This window comes from Canis lupus, chromosome 12 (assembly GCF_011100685.1).
Source record: "Canis lupus familiaris isolate Mischka breed German Shepherd chromosome 12, alternate assembly UU_Cfam_GSD_1.0, whole genome shotgun sequence".
In the NCBI taxonomy this organism is placed as follows: domain Eukaryota; kingdom Metazoa; phylum Chordata; class Mammalia; order Carnivora; family Canidae; genus Canis; species Canis lupus.
This window is the reverse complement of record NC_049233.1, coordinates 5516107-5528443: the sequence shown is the minus strand read 5'-3', so window position 1 is coordinate 5528443 and position 12337 is coordinate 5516107. Positions and strand designations below refer to the sequence as shown.

At 46.4% G+C, this 12337-nt stretch overlaps 1 protein-coding gene across 5 annotated transcripts in view; it reads right to left on the bottom strand.

Moving 5' to 3' along the window:
• Window positions 1–548: 548 nt before the first annotated feature.
• Window positions 549–12337, bottom strand: part of BRPF3 (bromodomain and PHD finger containing 3) — a 34735-nt gene continuing 22946 nt past the window's right edge. For 2 of the 5 annotated variants that reach the window (XM_038553859.1, XM_038553860.1), the window contains exons 10-13: window positions 12023–12120; window positions 8446–8543; window positions 4233–4387; window positions 549–2939 (exon numbers count right to left, since the gene is read on the bottom strand). In XM_038553859.1, coding sequence (XP_038409787.1) covers window positions 2756–2939; window positions 4233–4387; window positions 8446–8543; window positions 12023–12120 — 535 coding nt within the window. In that variant the 3' untranslated portion in view covers window positions 549–2755. Of the gene's footprint in view, window positions 2940–4232; window positions 4388–8445; window positions 8544–12022; window positions 12121–12337 lie in introns of those variants that run through there. The other 3 variants (XR_005367613.1, XM_038553861.1, XM_038553862.1) reach the window with 3 other exon arrangements.

Below are 12337 nucleotides of genomic sequence, written 5' to 3'. Positions count from 1 at the left end.
GGATTCTGCTGTCATTACTTGGCTGGCTGTCTTTGGACAAGTCTTTTAATCTTGCTGTTTTGTCATCTGTAAAATGAAGACCAGGTAGGCGCTAGGATCCCTTCCAGCTCTGAAAGGAGAGAGGCCCATGTTACGCCTATGTGTCCCAGCTATCTATCTATAGAATGGGGATGGCAACAATGACAGAGGAGACATGAGCATTCTCGAATAAACAGGTGCCAGAGACATAGGGCTACTTCTCCCACCCCATGAGGAACAGATGCTCCCAAAGGGACAGGGCCACCAGAAAGCTGAGGCATGGGAAGGCGGGTTGGACATTCTACAGAACTGAGAGGGCAGTGCTGTTTGGGAGGGAAACAATGCCAGAGCCCATCTTCACACACCTCCTGGGGATTCCAAGAGACAGACAGAGCCCTTTCCTGCTGGGAGCCTGCAACAGCTAGACAACCCCATTCTTAATGGCTCCTGCCTTCTGGGGAGGGGGTGGGCTACGGGGATTAGGAAGAGAGGGGCAAGCCCCCACTGAGGACACCAACACAGCACGGCAATTGCTGCCCATTAGAACATTTATTTCTCAGAGAGAAAATAAGTTTCAGACAGTCATATTATAGTAGGTAAAATTAACTTTTGTATTCTTTACAAGCATAGATTTTTCTCTGTTTATTACCTCTCTTATACCATCTGTTATAAACAATTCTAGAAAGCAAATAAAGTCACTTTCTACAATAAATAGAGCATCGTGTGCTTCACAGCAGACGCGACTGAGACACATAGGCCCCATGCCACAGCAGGATCTGAGCCGCTTCCCGTTCTAAAAGAGCAGTTTTAAAATGAGACTCAGAGAGAGACTTTAAGAGTCAAGGAGATTGGAAAAAAAAAAAAAAAAAGAGACTAAGAAAGAGAAAGTGTTGGGCGGGGAGAGACACGGGGGGGGGGGGGGGGGGAGAGAGAGAGAGAGAGAGAGAGAAAGCCCCGAGATCTTACAACACAGGTTGAGACAAAGGTCACAGAGTCCACAGCTGACCGACTACCTGGGGAGAAGGGGGGACGCATTGACTCCTTTAAATAAACCACACTGTGTGCATTTAAAATACTCAGCCACACAATGGAGGACTCCAGGAATGGAAACTATAGGCCTGAATAATTTAGAACAGTATTTTACAATTATATATACACCATGTCCTTCCCTAGCCATATGCTGTATTGTATTTTTATTATTGTACAAAATCCAAAACCCCATCCTTTAGGTAACAAGAGAGTTTTGTTGGTTCCCTTTTAAACTCTGGCTCATGTCCCAAACATATTAAGAAGTTGTGGTGGTTGGTTGGTTGGTTGTATTTTTAAAAAGTCGAGTGTGTAAAAATGGCAGTGATCTCCCCAGTGACTGTTTTGTCCAAAACTCCCCTATGAAAAATTTAAAACAATTAAAAAGAACATCAGGTTAAAAATCAACATGGCGATCAGTGGCCTGCGACCTGGCCCTGCGACTTTGGTGCTTAAGAGGTGAGAAGAATCATCCAGAGAACAGACACTGAAGCCTCTGAAAGTTGTGTTTGTCAGTCAGCATTCCCCGTTTCACAGTTTGGTTTTTTTTCCCTTCCGTTTTTGAGAAGGTGAAGGTGAGGAGGGAGATTGAAAGGAGGAGAGGGAAGGGGAGAGAGGGTGTGAAATAAAAGCGTGGTGTCCCCTGGAGTTCGGGAGTGGGAGCAGCAGAGGCTGGGCAGGGCAGAGCACAGGCAGGGAGATGCTGGGCTGTGGGCACCACCATCCGTGGTGGCGGAGAGTGAAGCCCCCAGAGACAGGACAGGAGGGCAAGGATCAGACCGGCTGAAGAGCACAGCTGCACCCCACAGCCCTCCGCACCCAAGTGGACAGATGAACACTCACCCAACCAGCCTGGTCTGACAGGAGCCTGCCAAGCCTCAGCCCGTCTCTCGGCACACAGGGAGAGGGCAAAAGGGGCCTGCCTCAATTCAAGGGGGCAAGCTTCCACAGCCTGGCCTTAGCTGTGTGTCTGCAGCAAATGAGGGGGGGGGGGAGGGCATGCTGGTGGAGGGGTCACCCGAGTGGTAGGCTGTCCTCTGTCCTGGGCCCTGAGGAGCCAGGCAGAGGCACCCACCTAGCATAGCAGCTGGCCTCAAAGGGAATGAGACATAAAAAGAAAAAAGACCAGTTTGGTGATAGTTTCTGTCCATTTGGCACAAAAGAAAGGAAAGGAACATGGGGAAAAAGAAACAGCACTGGTGCAAAGATGGGATGGGGAAGAGGTATGAGAATGGGTGATGGAGGGGAGAGAGGGTGAGCTCTGTGAGCTTCCCCGCGGGACCCTCGTGTATCCACAGCACCTCTGGGGTCAATTTCAGAGCGTCACTTGCCCTGAGGTGTAGTTAGCTGGAGTGGGGAGGAGGGGGCCAGGCACACCTTTGAGAAAGAGCCTAGGACTTCTTGCCTTCTGGGTTCAGGTGCATCTCCTTGGCCAGGCCTAAGCCTCACAGCTATTTCTACTTCTAACTGATTCTTTAGTGGACTAGCCCCTGAGCAAGCTCAGGTGGGAGTTTTTGGCACACAGCAGGCCCACCAGGGGAACCACACAGTTGTTCAAAACTGGGGCCTTGCCCTTGGGGAGGACACAGACCAGTCCCTGGCCTGCTGTGGAAAGGGGAAACTGCCGGCCATATGACTGGCTGGGGCAGGAAGAGGCCTCTGTGCCTCAGGGGACAGAGGCAGGGCAGGCAGACACAGGCAGGCCCTGCCCTTACAGGTAGCTGGAGGTGACAAAGGAGTGGGGCCCCCGGACCCGGCTCAAGTGGATCATTGCACGGTCGTAAGCCACCTGCACCGACTTTCGGATGCTGGTCTTGCGGCCTTCTAGCATCTTGAGCTTGTCCACGGTGTCTTCCACACCCAGGGGCAGCACTTTATCCCTTGGAAGCCACTGCCTAAAATACAAGCACAGTGAGAGGCCTGGGCTGCAGTGGGTCACACAAGGGGGCTCCTCTGGGCCCATATGCCCAAGACTAGCAAAGCCAGTGGAGGGGATAGAGCAGAAGGAGATGGACTGGGCCAACCCAGGCAGGAGGCCACCAAAAGACCTGTTTGCAGCCAGGCCCTTCCCTGAACCCATGGCACTCAACTCTGAGGGCTGTCATGACCCAGAGCCGAGAGGTCCATGTTACGGTTAGCTCCACCCCACCTTGGGGCATCAGGGAGCTCTGGCTAGGAACTGGGGCCAATACCAGGAATCAATGATTCCTTGGTGGTGCCCACACCTCATTTTTTTTTTTTTTTTTTTTTTAAAGATCCCCAGGTGAGTCTAACATCTGGCTAAAAGCCAGCCTTCGGAGCCAGATCTTGGTTCGTATCCCAGTTCTGGCAATGGGGTCTTGGCTTTCCAAGCCTCAGCTTTCTCATCTGAAAAATGGATTGGGAGGGGACTGGTGAAGATTTAAGGATTAAATGAGATTATGTATGTAAATAAATTTGCACAGGGGCATGGAGTGAACAATAAATGGTAGCTACTGTTATCTGGGTTAGCTAGTCCTACATTTTCTCATTCTATAGAAGCAGAGGTGAAAGAAGTCTTCTGGTGCCAAGAGAAACCTTGAAGGGCAAGCAAGCCCTTTGCCATGGAGCCCACACTGCCCAGAACCAACCCACTCAATATCCGCCCACTCCAGGACTAAGACACACATGCCCACGGCCACGGGGAGCTCTCAGCTGGCTCTCTTCCTCTCCAGGAATCACCCTCCAACAAGGGAGCTACATGACCCAAGGTGACCTCCATCTCCAGGGGCAGCCAGCATTCAATGATTAGTTGACACGAAGGTACAAAGGTGCAGGCCCAATTCCTGGTATCATTAACAAAACCCCAGCTCCAGGGCTCCCCTGAGGATCAGTGGAGGCCTTCATAGCAAGCGTGCCACAGTTCAACATGTTCCCCTGTCTAGCACTGCAACCCTCATCCCCACAGGTCTCCTCTGTAACTCTCATTATAGAAATTTCCATCTCACGGTTTCTCAGGGAATCTGATCTGAGACTCTCCTCAGTTACTATTAACGTGTGAGGGGCAGGCCAACTGCTGGTAATGCCTCACCCTACCTGAGTGGAGGCAGGGTAACGGAGTCTACAGCCCCTCTGTGGACTTCCCCAGCATGGCAGTATTTGCAAAGCCTCCCAGTCGGGCCCCTCAGTCCACACCCTGGTGCAACCTCCTGCAAGTAGCAGTCACTTACCAGGTGCGCTTGTTGTCAAAGAAGAGGACAAGGAAGAGCTTCTCTCCAGCCTCGGCCTGTTTCTGCTCTCCCAGCTTCAGCACATCCAGCGGGGGGACAGGGATGGGGACACCATTGTGCAGGAGGCCCTCCCGGGGCATCTTGGGATCGATGATCTGGAGACAGGAAAGGAGAAGGCACTCAGCTGCGGGTGGATGGGGTGAGCAGAGCATGCTGCGCCAGGACTCCCTGCTGAACCACCCCTTACCAAGCTATGCAAGCACCTTGGCCAGGCCCACAGCCAGGTGATAAAGGGAGATGACCTCTTCTGTGAACCTCCAGGACCCCCAAATGCAAGTCCTGACTCTCTTTCCCAGTTCATTTGCCTAATCCTCCAGCCCTGCCCAACCAGTTCTGATGAGGGAGCTTACTCCATGAACCCTTGGGGGCCCAGAGCTGAAACAGAAGCAATGTGAATCCAGTATGGGAGTGTCAGAAATGAGGGGGTATCTGTGATGTCCAGGCCAAACTGGCAAATTCCTTCTTCCCAACATCCTTTAGGGGGAGTGGAAGCCATTTTTTCCCTTATCAATTGCCATTTAAAATCGTTATAATTCACTTCAAAAACTCTGGTGCCTCCTTAGACACCATGGCCATGAAGGAGGTTCTGGATCAGCAGAAGAACCCATCCCTTTGGTTCTACCTAACAGAGCCCTGAGTACCTGCTACCTTCCTATTTGACTATAACTGTCCTCCTGTGTGCATGAGATACATTTGTGTCACTTCCATGTAAGATCAGAATGAAGCGGTAAGACTGAACTTGAGGAGTTGCTGGAGAAGGGAGAATGATGTGGCCAGAAAGAAGGGCCACTGGAAGAATTTGTGCTCGAGGCGGCAAGCTCCACAGAACAGGAGCTCAGCAAAACGCCCAGTGGCATCAACACAACAGTTATCTCTAGCTCTATGAAACACTGACAAAGTGACCAAAGCCCCTAGTTATTCACATATCATCATTTTATTTCATCTTTTTTTTTTAATTTTTAATTTTTAAAATTTCATCTTCTTGCTGATGCCGAGAAGTCTGCTGACAGCTACCTGATGAGGGAGGAAAGCACCAAGCCCAGACAGAGGAGGACAGAGTGGGCTGTGGCCACGGTGACCTGAGCCTCTGCTGCCTGCTGCCCTGCACAGCCCCTGTTTCAAAGCAGTGAATACTCTCTATGTGCTGAGGCTGGAGAGGCCTGGAAACTTACTGAGGAAGTGGCTTTCTCCAGAGATGCAACAATCTTAATTTCTATACCCGGTCCCAGGGGGCCTGTTCTCATAATAAACTGCCCTAGCTATTTACCTTTGGGTGTCTGCCAGCTTCCCTACTTCCCTCGCAAGATAAGCAGCTGAAAGCAGGTGTTCTGGTTAAGAGTTTACTCTAAGGAAGAACCATGCCAACCCAGCCCCCAGCTGTGTAATTTGGTCAAAACTCTATCTCCCAGCCTGTCTGTCCCCACCGGGATTAAAGCTAACTAAAATTCCTAACGAGAACCACCACACAAGCCCTCCTGAACTTCCTCAATTGAACGAGACAGTGGGCCTCTCTGGTATGTTTCCTCTTGACTAAGCCATGCTGGCTCCCGCCTTGGAACAAGGGGATAGATGGTGAAATATGTCCCCCCAAGGCAGGAGCAAAGTGGGTAAGCTGCCCCTTAAGGAGAGTTTGCCTCTCCTTTTAAAGAAAATACAGGCAAATATGTCCCAAAATAATAAACAATGGACCATTCACTCAAATGTTATTCAGATGTAAAACAGCATGGCTTATGATACACTTTAACGCATTATGTGATAAATGTGTGTATACACAATTATTATGGCTGCACTACATAAACAAATACAAGTGACGCAAAATGCTCACAGCTGACATGCTAGAATGGTAGGGTCCCTGCTGCTTTTCTCTATTTTTCCAAAATTTCGATAATATAGATACATTATTTTAGAGAAAAAAAAAACAAAAACCCTTTTTTAAAAAATGAGAGTCAAAAAAAAATTTAAACTGTATATTTATTATGGATACAAGTACATATTTAAGTATGCATAGGAGAACAATTGGGCGAGTGTAAACCAAAATGAAAACACAGGTTATGTTCAGGCAGTGGGTTTTCTCAGGTGGTGGCTGAATTTATTTAATCATGAAAGAAAATGTATGATTAAAAAGATAATTAAAATGGAAAAAAAAGCTGGTTTTAGACCAGTTTTGTTTTGCACTGTGAGACTTAAAAAAACAGTACCAAACCTGTACAGCTTTAAACACTTCCTTGACAATTACTGGCTGTCTCACTGACAAAAGGGCATAGAGCCTTGTGAAGGCAGACCCCAGGCCCAACCTCCTTAGCAGCACAGCGTGGATTCCCCCACATGCCACTGCTAAAGGGGGAGTGAGGTAGGTGACATGGCTTCCAGTATGGCCCCAGCAAGCTGTATGACCTCTTAGAGCTGTAGCTTCCTCACTAATCCCAAAGGGTCAGAGTTCCTGCCCTCTTGTCCTTAAGAGGCTGTTATTAGAACTGAAAAAGCCAGGCAGCCCTGGTGGCTCAGTGGTTTAGCGCTGCCTTTGGCCCAGGGTGTGATCCTGGAGACCCAGGATCAAGTCGGGTGTCAGGCTCCCTGCATGGAGCCTGCTTCTCCCTCTGCCTGTCTGTGCCTCTCTCTCTCTCTGTGTCTCTCTCATGAATGAATAAATAAATAAACTCTTAAAAAAAAAAAAAAAAGAGCTGAGAGAAGCCCAGAATGTTGTATGCATGCAAGTGGTTGGCAGGATAGTGGACAACCCTGGCTATAGATCATCTGTAAAGCTTTAAAAAATATATTCTTATTTTTTAGGGGTGGCTCAGCTGGTTAAGCATCCAACTCTTGATTTCAGTTCAGGTCATGATCTTGGGGTGGTGGGACTGAGCCCTGTGTCAGGCTCTTGTGCTGAGTGTGAAGCATGTCTAAGATTCTCTATCTCCTTTTCCCTCTGCCCCTTCCCCTCTTGAGCTCTCGTGCACACACACACTCTCACACAAAAAAATTAAATTAAAATTTTAAAAAATATTCATAGCTCAGTCTGGCCTTAGTCTAATTGGGTTGTTCTGAGATAGGACCTCAGTATCTATATTGTTTAAAAAATTCCCCCAAGATTCTGGCATGCCCAAAGGTTTAGAATCACTGTCTTCTAGTGCCCGGTGGACATTACCTCCCCGATGCAGAGAGAGTTCTAAGAAATAGCAATCAAGGTGGTAAAAATGGAATTTTCAGCTACTGCTACATTGGAAAAAATAGAAATTTTAGCTCCTACTGGTGGGAGTAGGAACTGGAAGTAATTTTCTAAAAGGGTAGCTTGGCAATTTGTATCAGAATTTTGCAGACACCTTGTCCCAAGAAGGCACCCTAAGAATTCACTATACAGGAATAATCATGATGTGCACAGAGTAAAACTACAGTGATGTTTATTGCCAGCTGTTTATCATAGTGAAAAATTCAAAACAATCTAAATGACCCAACTAAGGAACAGTTAAAAAAGACACATGCATACAACTGAGGATAATGCAGTCGTTAAAGTGATGTTGATAAAGAACGTTTAATGACACAAGACATGCGTGTTCATGGAACGCTGTTATATGAAAGGGAGGTTAGAGTATGGTCTCATATTTACTCACTGAAAAAAAAAAAAGTTAAACAGATATATACCAAGAGGTAATCTCCGAATAGACGAGACTATGGGTGATTTTGAACTTAGTGGCTCAGAACACAGGCTTTGAAAATCACATTGTGATTCTTGGGCTCAAATTCCAACCCTGCCATTTAATAGCTAGATGACCACATGCAACAGATAGCTCCTCAATTTTCTTCCCCACAAAATGAGAAAAACCATATCTCAGTATTTCAAGAATTTAGCATGACAAATGTTTAAATAAATTCTTTACAATGAACATGTATTACTTTTATGCACAAACAAATGCTATTAAATTCCTACAAGCCCTAGTCTCTAGCTTCATACTTTTACTCTATTTTGAGTGCTCCAAGCTGGGGACCTTGATGGTTTGACCCACCCAGGCTGGGGTAAAACCTCCCTCTCTTCTGCAGCTAAAGGCACTCTCCCACCACACTCTGCTGGCTTGATCCAATCAGATAAGCCCCCAAGGCAAGACGGGGTGAGAACAGCCCAGAGAAGGAAGGGGGGTGGTGTCTGGGGCAGACTCACCAAGGCAGGGTAGGAGGGATAGCCTCGGCACTTGGCCCACACCAGCTCCAGGGGCTCCAGGTCTCCGCGGTCTTCAAAGGGCATCAGGAGGCTTCTGCCTGGGGGTCAGGAGGGGAGGAGACAGCACCCAAAGGGGACTTGGAATGGTGCCCAGGAGGCCTGCCTGTGGCCTCCATTTGACTGGAGCAACCCAGGAATAAGTCAGCAACATCCCCTCCGCCCTTGCTCTTCCCTGCCCTTTCCTTAGTTCTTAGACTAGATCAGGGGTCAGCAAACTTGTTCTGTAAAGGGCCAAACGGTAAGCATTTTAGGTTTTACAGTCCACATGGTCTCTGTTGCAAACTACTCAACTCTATTGTTGTAGCATGAAAACAGCCACAGATATTCTGCAAAGGAATGAGTATGGCTAGCTATGTCCCCATAAAATTTTATTTTTAGTCACTGAAATTTGAATTTCATGTAATTTTCATGTGTCACAAAATATCTTTCTTCTTTTGTTTTTTTTTTTCAATCATTTGAAAATGTAAAACCATTCTTAGTCTGTAGGCCCTACAAAAACGGGCAATATGTTAGTTTGCTGACCTCTGGACTAGAACCCTAAGATGGTATTCCTTGGAAAAATGTGACTGCTCCATCACCAGGACCCTAGGAAGAAAAATAACCACCCAGCTTGGCAAAGCCACAAACTGCTCTCTGGGGCTCCCTAAATGATAGGCCTCATGATAGAGGCTTCACGGAAAAAGATCCCTGCGACAGACATTCCAGTAAAACCACTTGCTAAATGAGTTCTTTTCTGACAGGGCCACGCCTCACCATCCAGGTCACCTGGATACACAGCACTCAGCAGAGCCAAGCAGGTCTGCAGGTCCTTCATGTGCATGCTTTTCTCAGAACCTTACACTGGGTGTCCCACCTGGAGCAGCACCACATCTCTCCAGCTTACTCTTTTCTGCACCTGAGGCACTAGCACACATGGATGGACACACTTCACAAATACTCCTGAACAGAAAGAGGAACCTCCTCTCTTCTCCTCCCCACATCTATAAACTGGGAACTCAAGGGGACCACACTTGACCAAGGAAAAAAGCCCAAATCCCAAAGAGTGGAAATTATGTTCCCAAGGAAATACTACCACCCTCATAATTTTTTAAAAATATACTACTAATAATGAGGTATTTTTTAAAAAGATTTTATTTATTTATTAGAGAGAGAGCACACACGTGTGCACATGAGCAGGGGGGAAGGGGCAGAGAGAGAGGGAGAAGCAGACTTCCCACTGAGCAGGGAGCCTGATGCAGGGCTCCATCCCAGGATCCCAGGATCATGACCTGGGCCTAAGCAGATGCTAGATCTGAGCTGAAGGCTGATGCTAAACCAACTGAACCATTGTTTTTTTATGCGAGTCAATACCAATAACAACAAAAAGATAAAATCCAATACACAGGCTGTGGGGAAACTGGTGCAATCATATACTATTGAAGAAAGTGTAGACCAGTCTAATCCTTAAGAATGTAATTTGGCAGGGGTGTGTGGGTGGTTCAGTCAGTTAAGCACCTGACTCTTGATTTCTGCTCTGGTCATGATTTCAGGATCATGAGATTGAGCCCTGCATAGGCTCCATGTTGAGCAGGGAGTTCACTTGAGATGCTCTCTCTCCCTCTCCCCCTGCCTGCAGGTTCTCACTTCCTCTCACTTTCTCTCAAAATAAACAAATAAATCTTAAAAATATATATAATTTGGTGGTATGTCTCAAGAGCCATTAAAAAAATATATGAATCATCTGCTTCAGTACATTCCTTCCATGGGAATTTATTCTAAGAAAAATAACTTTAAAAATGAATAAAAGGATTTTGAACAAAAATACACATTTACTACATTATGCATAGTGTGAAAAGTCAGAAATAACCAAATGTCTAACAAAAGGGTTAAGTAAATTATAATACACTAACTGAAGAATAAATTGTTCCATAATATGAGATAAATAAAGATCATGTCAACATGAAAAAGTATGAGATAACACTGAAAAATGCAGAAAATTAAATGTTCTGGATTAACATTTTGTTAAAAATGTGCCTGAAATAAACGGAAGGCCACACAGAGAAATGAAGACAACTGTGTTAATTAAGGTGATGATGGGAGTAGAGGGTCAAAATTTTTAAATTTCCTTTGACATCATTTTACAAGAACGTGGTTTTAAAAATAAGGATAAAATGTCACTACCAGAATCACACTGTATGTGCCAATCCACTGCCAGTTTTGCACTGGATGCTGTTCCAATTTATCTAGATATGAGCCCTGCTTTCTGGGCACTGACAAACAACAGTGAAACACGCAGGCATGCATTCCTCAACACACATATGAGAAAGAAACTGATAAAGGAAAGTAAAGTGGTTGGGAAAAGGAAAGAAGCCCTGACACCTGTGTGTTAGATGGAAACTTCAAAGACAGGGCACCCAGATCACACACTCTCCACAGGAGGGCTGCACAGAGGTGCCCTTGGAGAACAGCCTGCCTTGTACCCACTCCACCTGAGCACCAGTCAGCCCTACCCCTTTGGCGCTGCCTTGTCCTGTTCTTGAATCCCTCGTTCTTGGACCAGCTGGAGTAGAATGTCTCCTGAAGACAAGGCAGAAAGCAATGGATCACATGAAATCACAGGGCAATGTGTGATTCAGTGATCCAGGCTCTCGCTAACCACTCCAGTGAAGGCAGACTGGTAGTGTCTCTAGAAACTACAAAGACACACTTCTTTCAAGTACAGCAACTCTACTTCTCTATAGAAGTGTATGCTTGGGCAGCCCGGGTGGCTCCGTGGTTTAGCGCCGCCTTCAGCCCAGGGCCTGGTCCTGGAGACCTAGGATCGAGTCCCACATCAGGCTCCCTGCGTGGAGTCTGCTTCTCCCTCTGCCTATGTCTCTGCCTCTCTCTCTGTCTCTCATGAATAAATAAATATAATCTAAAAAAAAAAAAAATAAAAAAGGAAGTCTATGCTCTCCAGAGATACAAAATGATCTATGTATAAGGTTGCTCACTGCAACACTGATTATAACTAATATGTGAAAACAGTCTAAATGTCTATCTGCAGAGAGCTGGCACTCCTAGATAATGGGATATCAGGCAGCCAAAAAAAAGCATAGACGATTTCCAAGACATATTAATTGAAAAAAGGCATGATTTAGAGGAACACGTGTATATTAGGCTTCTCTACCCACTCTCCTGAATATATGCACAAGTTTTGGCTTATATATGTATAAACTACATCTAGAGAGACACAAAAGAAACTGCTAACAGTGGTTGTTCTAAGGAGGAGACCCCTGGCTTTTCATTATGTACCATTCTGTACCTTTTTGATTTTTGTTACCATGGGCATATATTACTATTCAAATTTAAGATGAACCTAAAAAAAAAAAAAAAAAAAAAAAAAAAAGAAGCATATGAATGACCTGGGAGAGGGGGGTGCCATCTCTGTGCCCAATGCCTTAGAGCTTAGAGGAGCTATCGGGTCTGGCTGCAGCCCACAGAGCTGGTTCTTTGGAAGGCCTGGGCCCCCTAGATCCACCTGTATACCGCTCCTCACCTGAGCTGCTGTAGTCAGAATCTCCATTTACACCTTCCAGGAAGGGGACGCGAGATAGGGCTGGCTTCCCACGGCTGCGTTTGGGGGGCGTCAGACCACTGCATACAGAGCAAGAAGGCATAGGGAGCGAAATGAGCAATTTCATTGACTAACGCACCCACTGCTATTCTATCTCTGAGAGAAGTGGAGGTGTAAAAACCTTTCAATGAAAATGGCTTCTCACCTTCCCCTAAACAACTCACACCAATCCATGTTATGCTTCTGACCATAAAAGTTCCATGAGGCTTTGAAGGACCATTTCATCCTTGTGGAAGG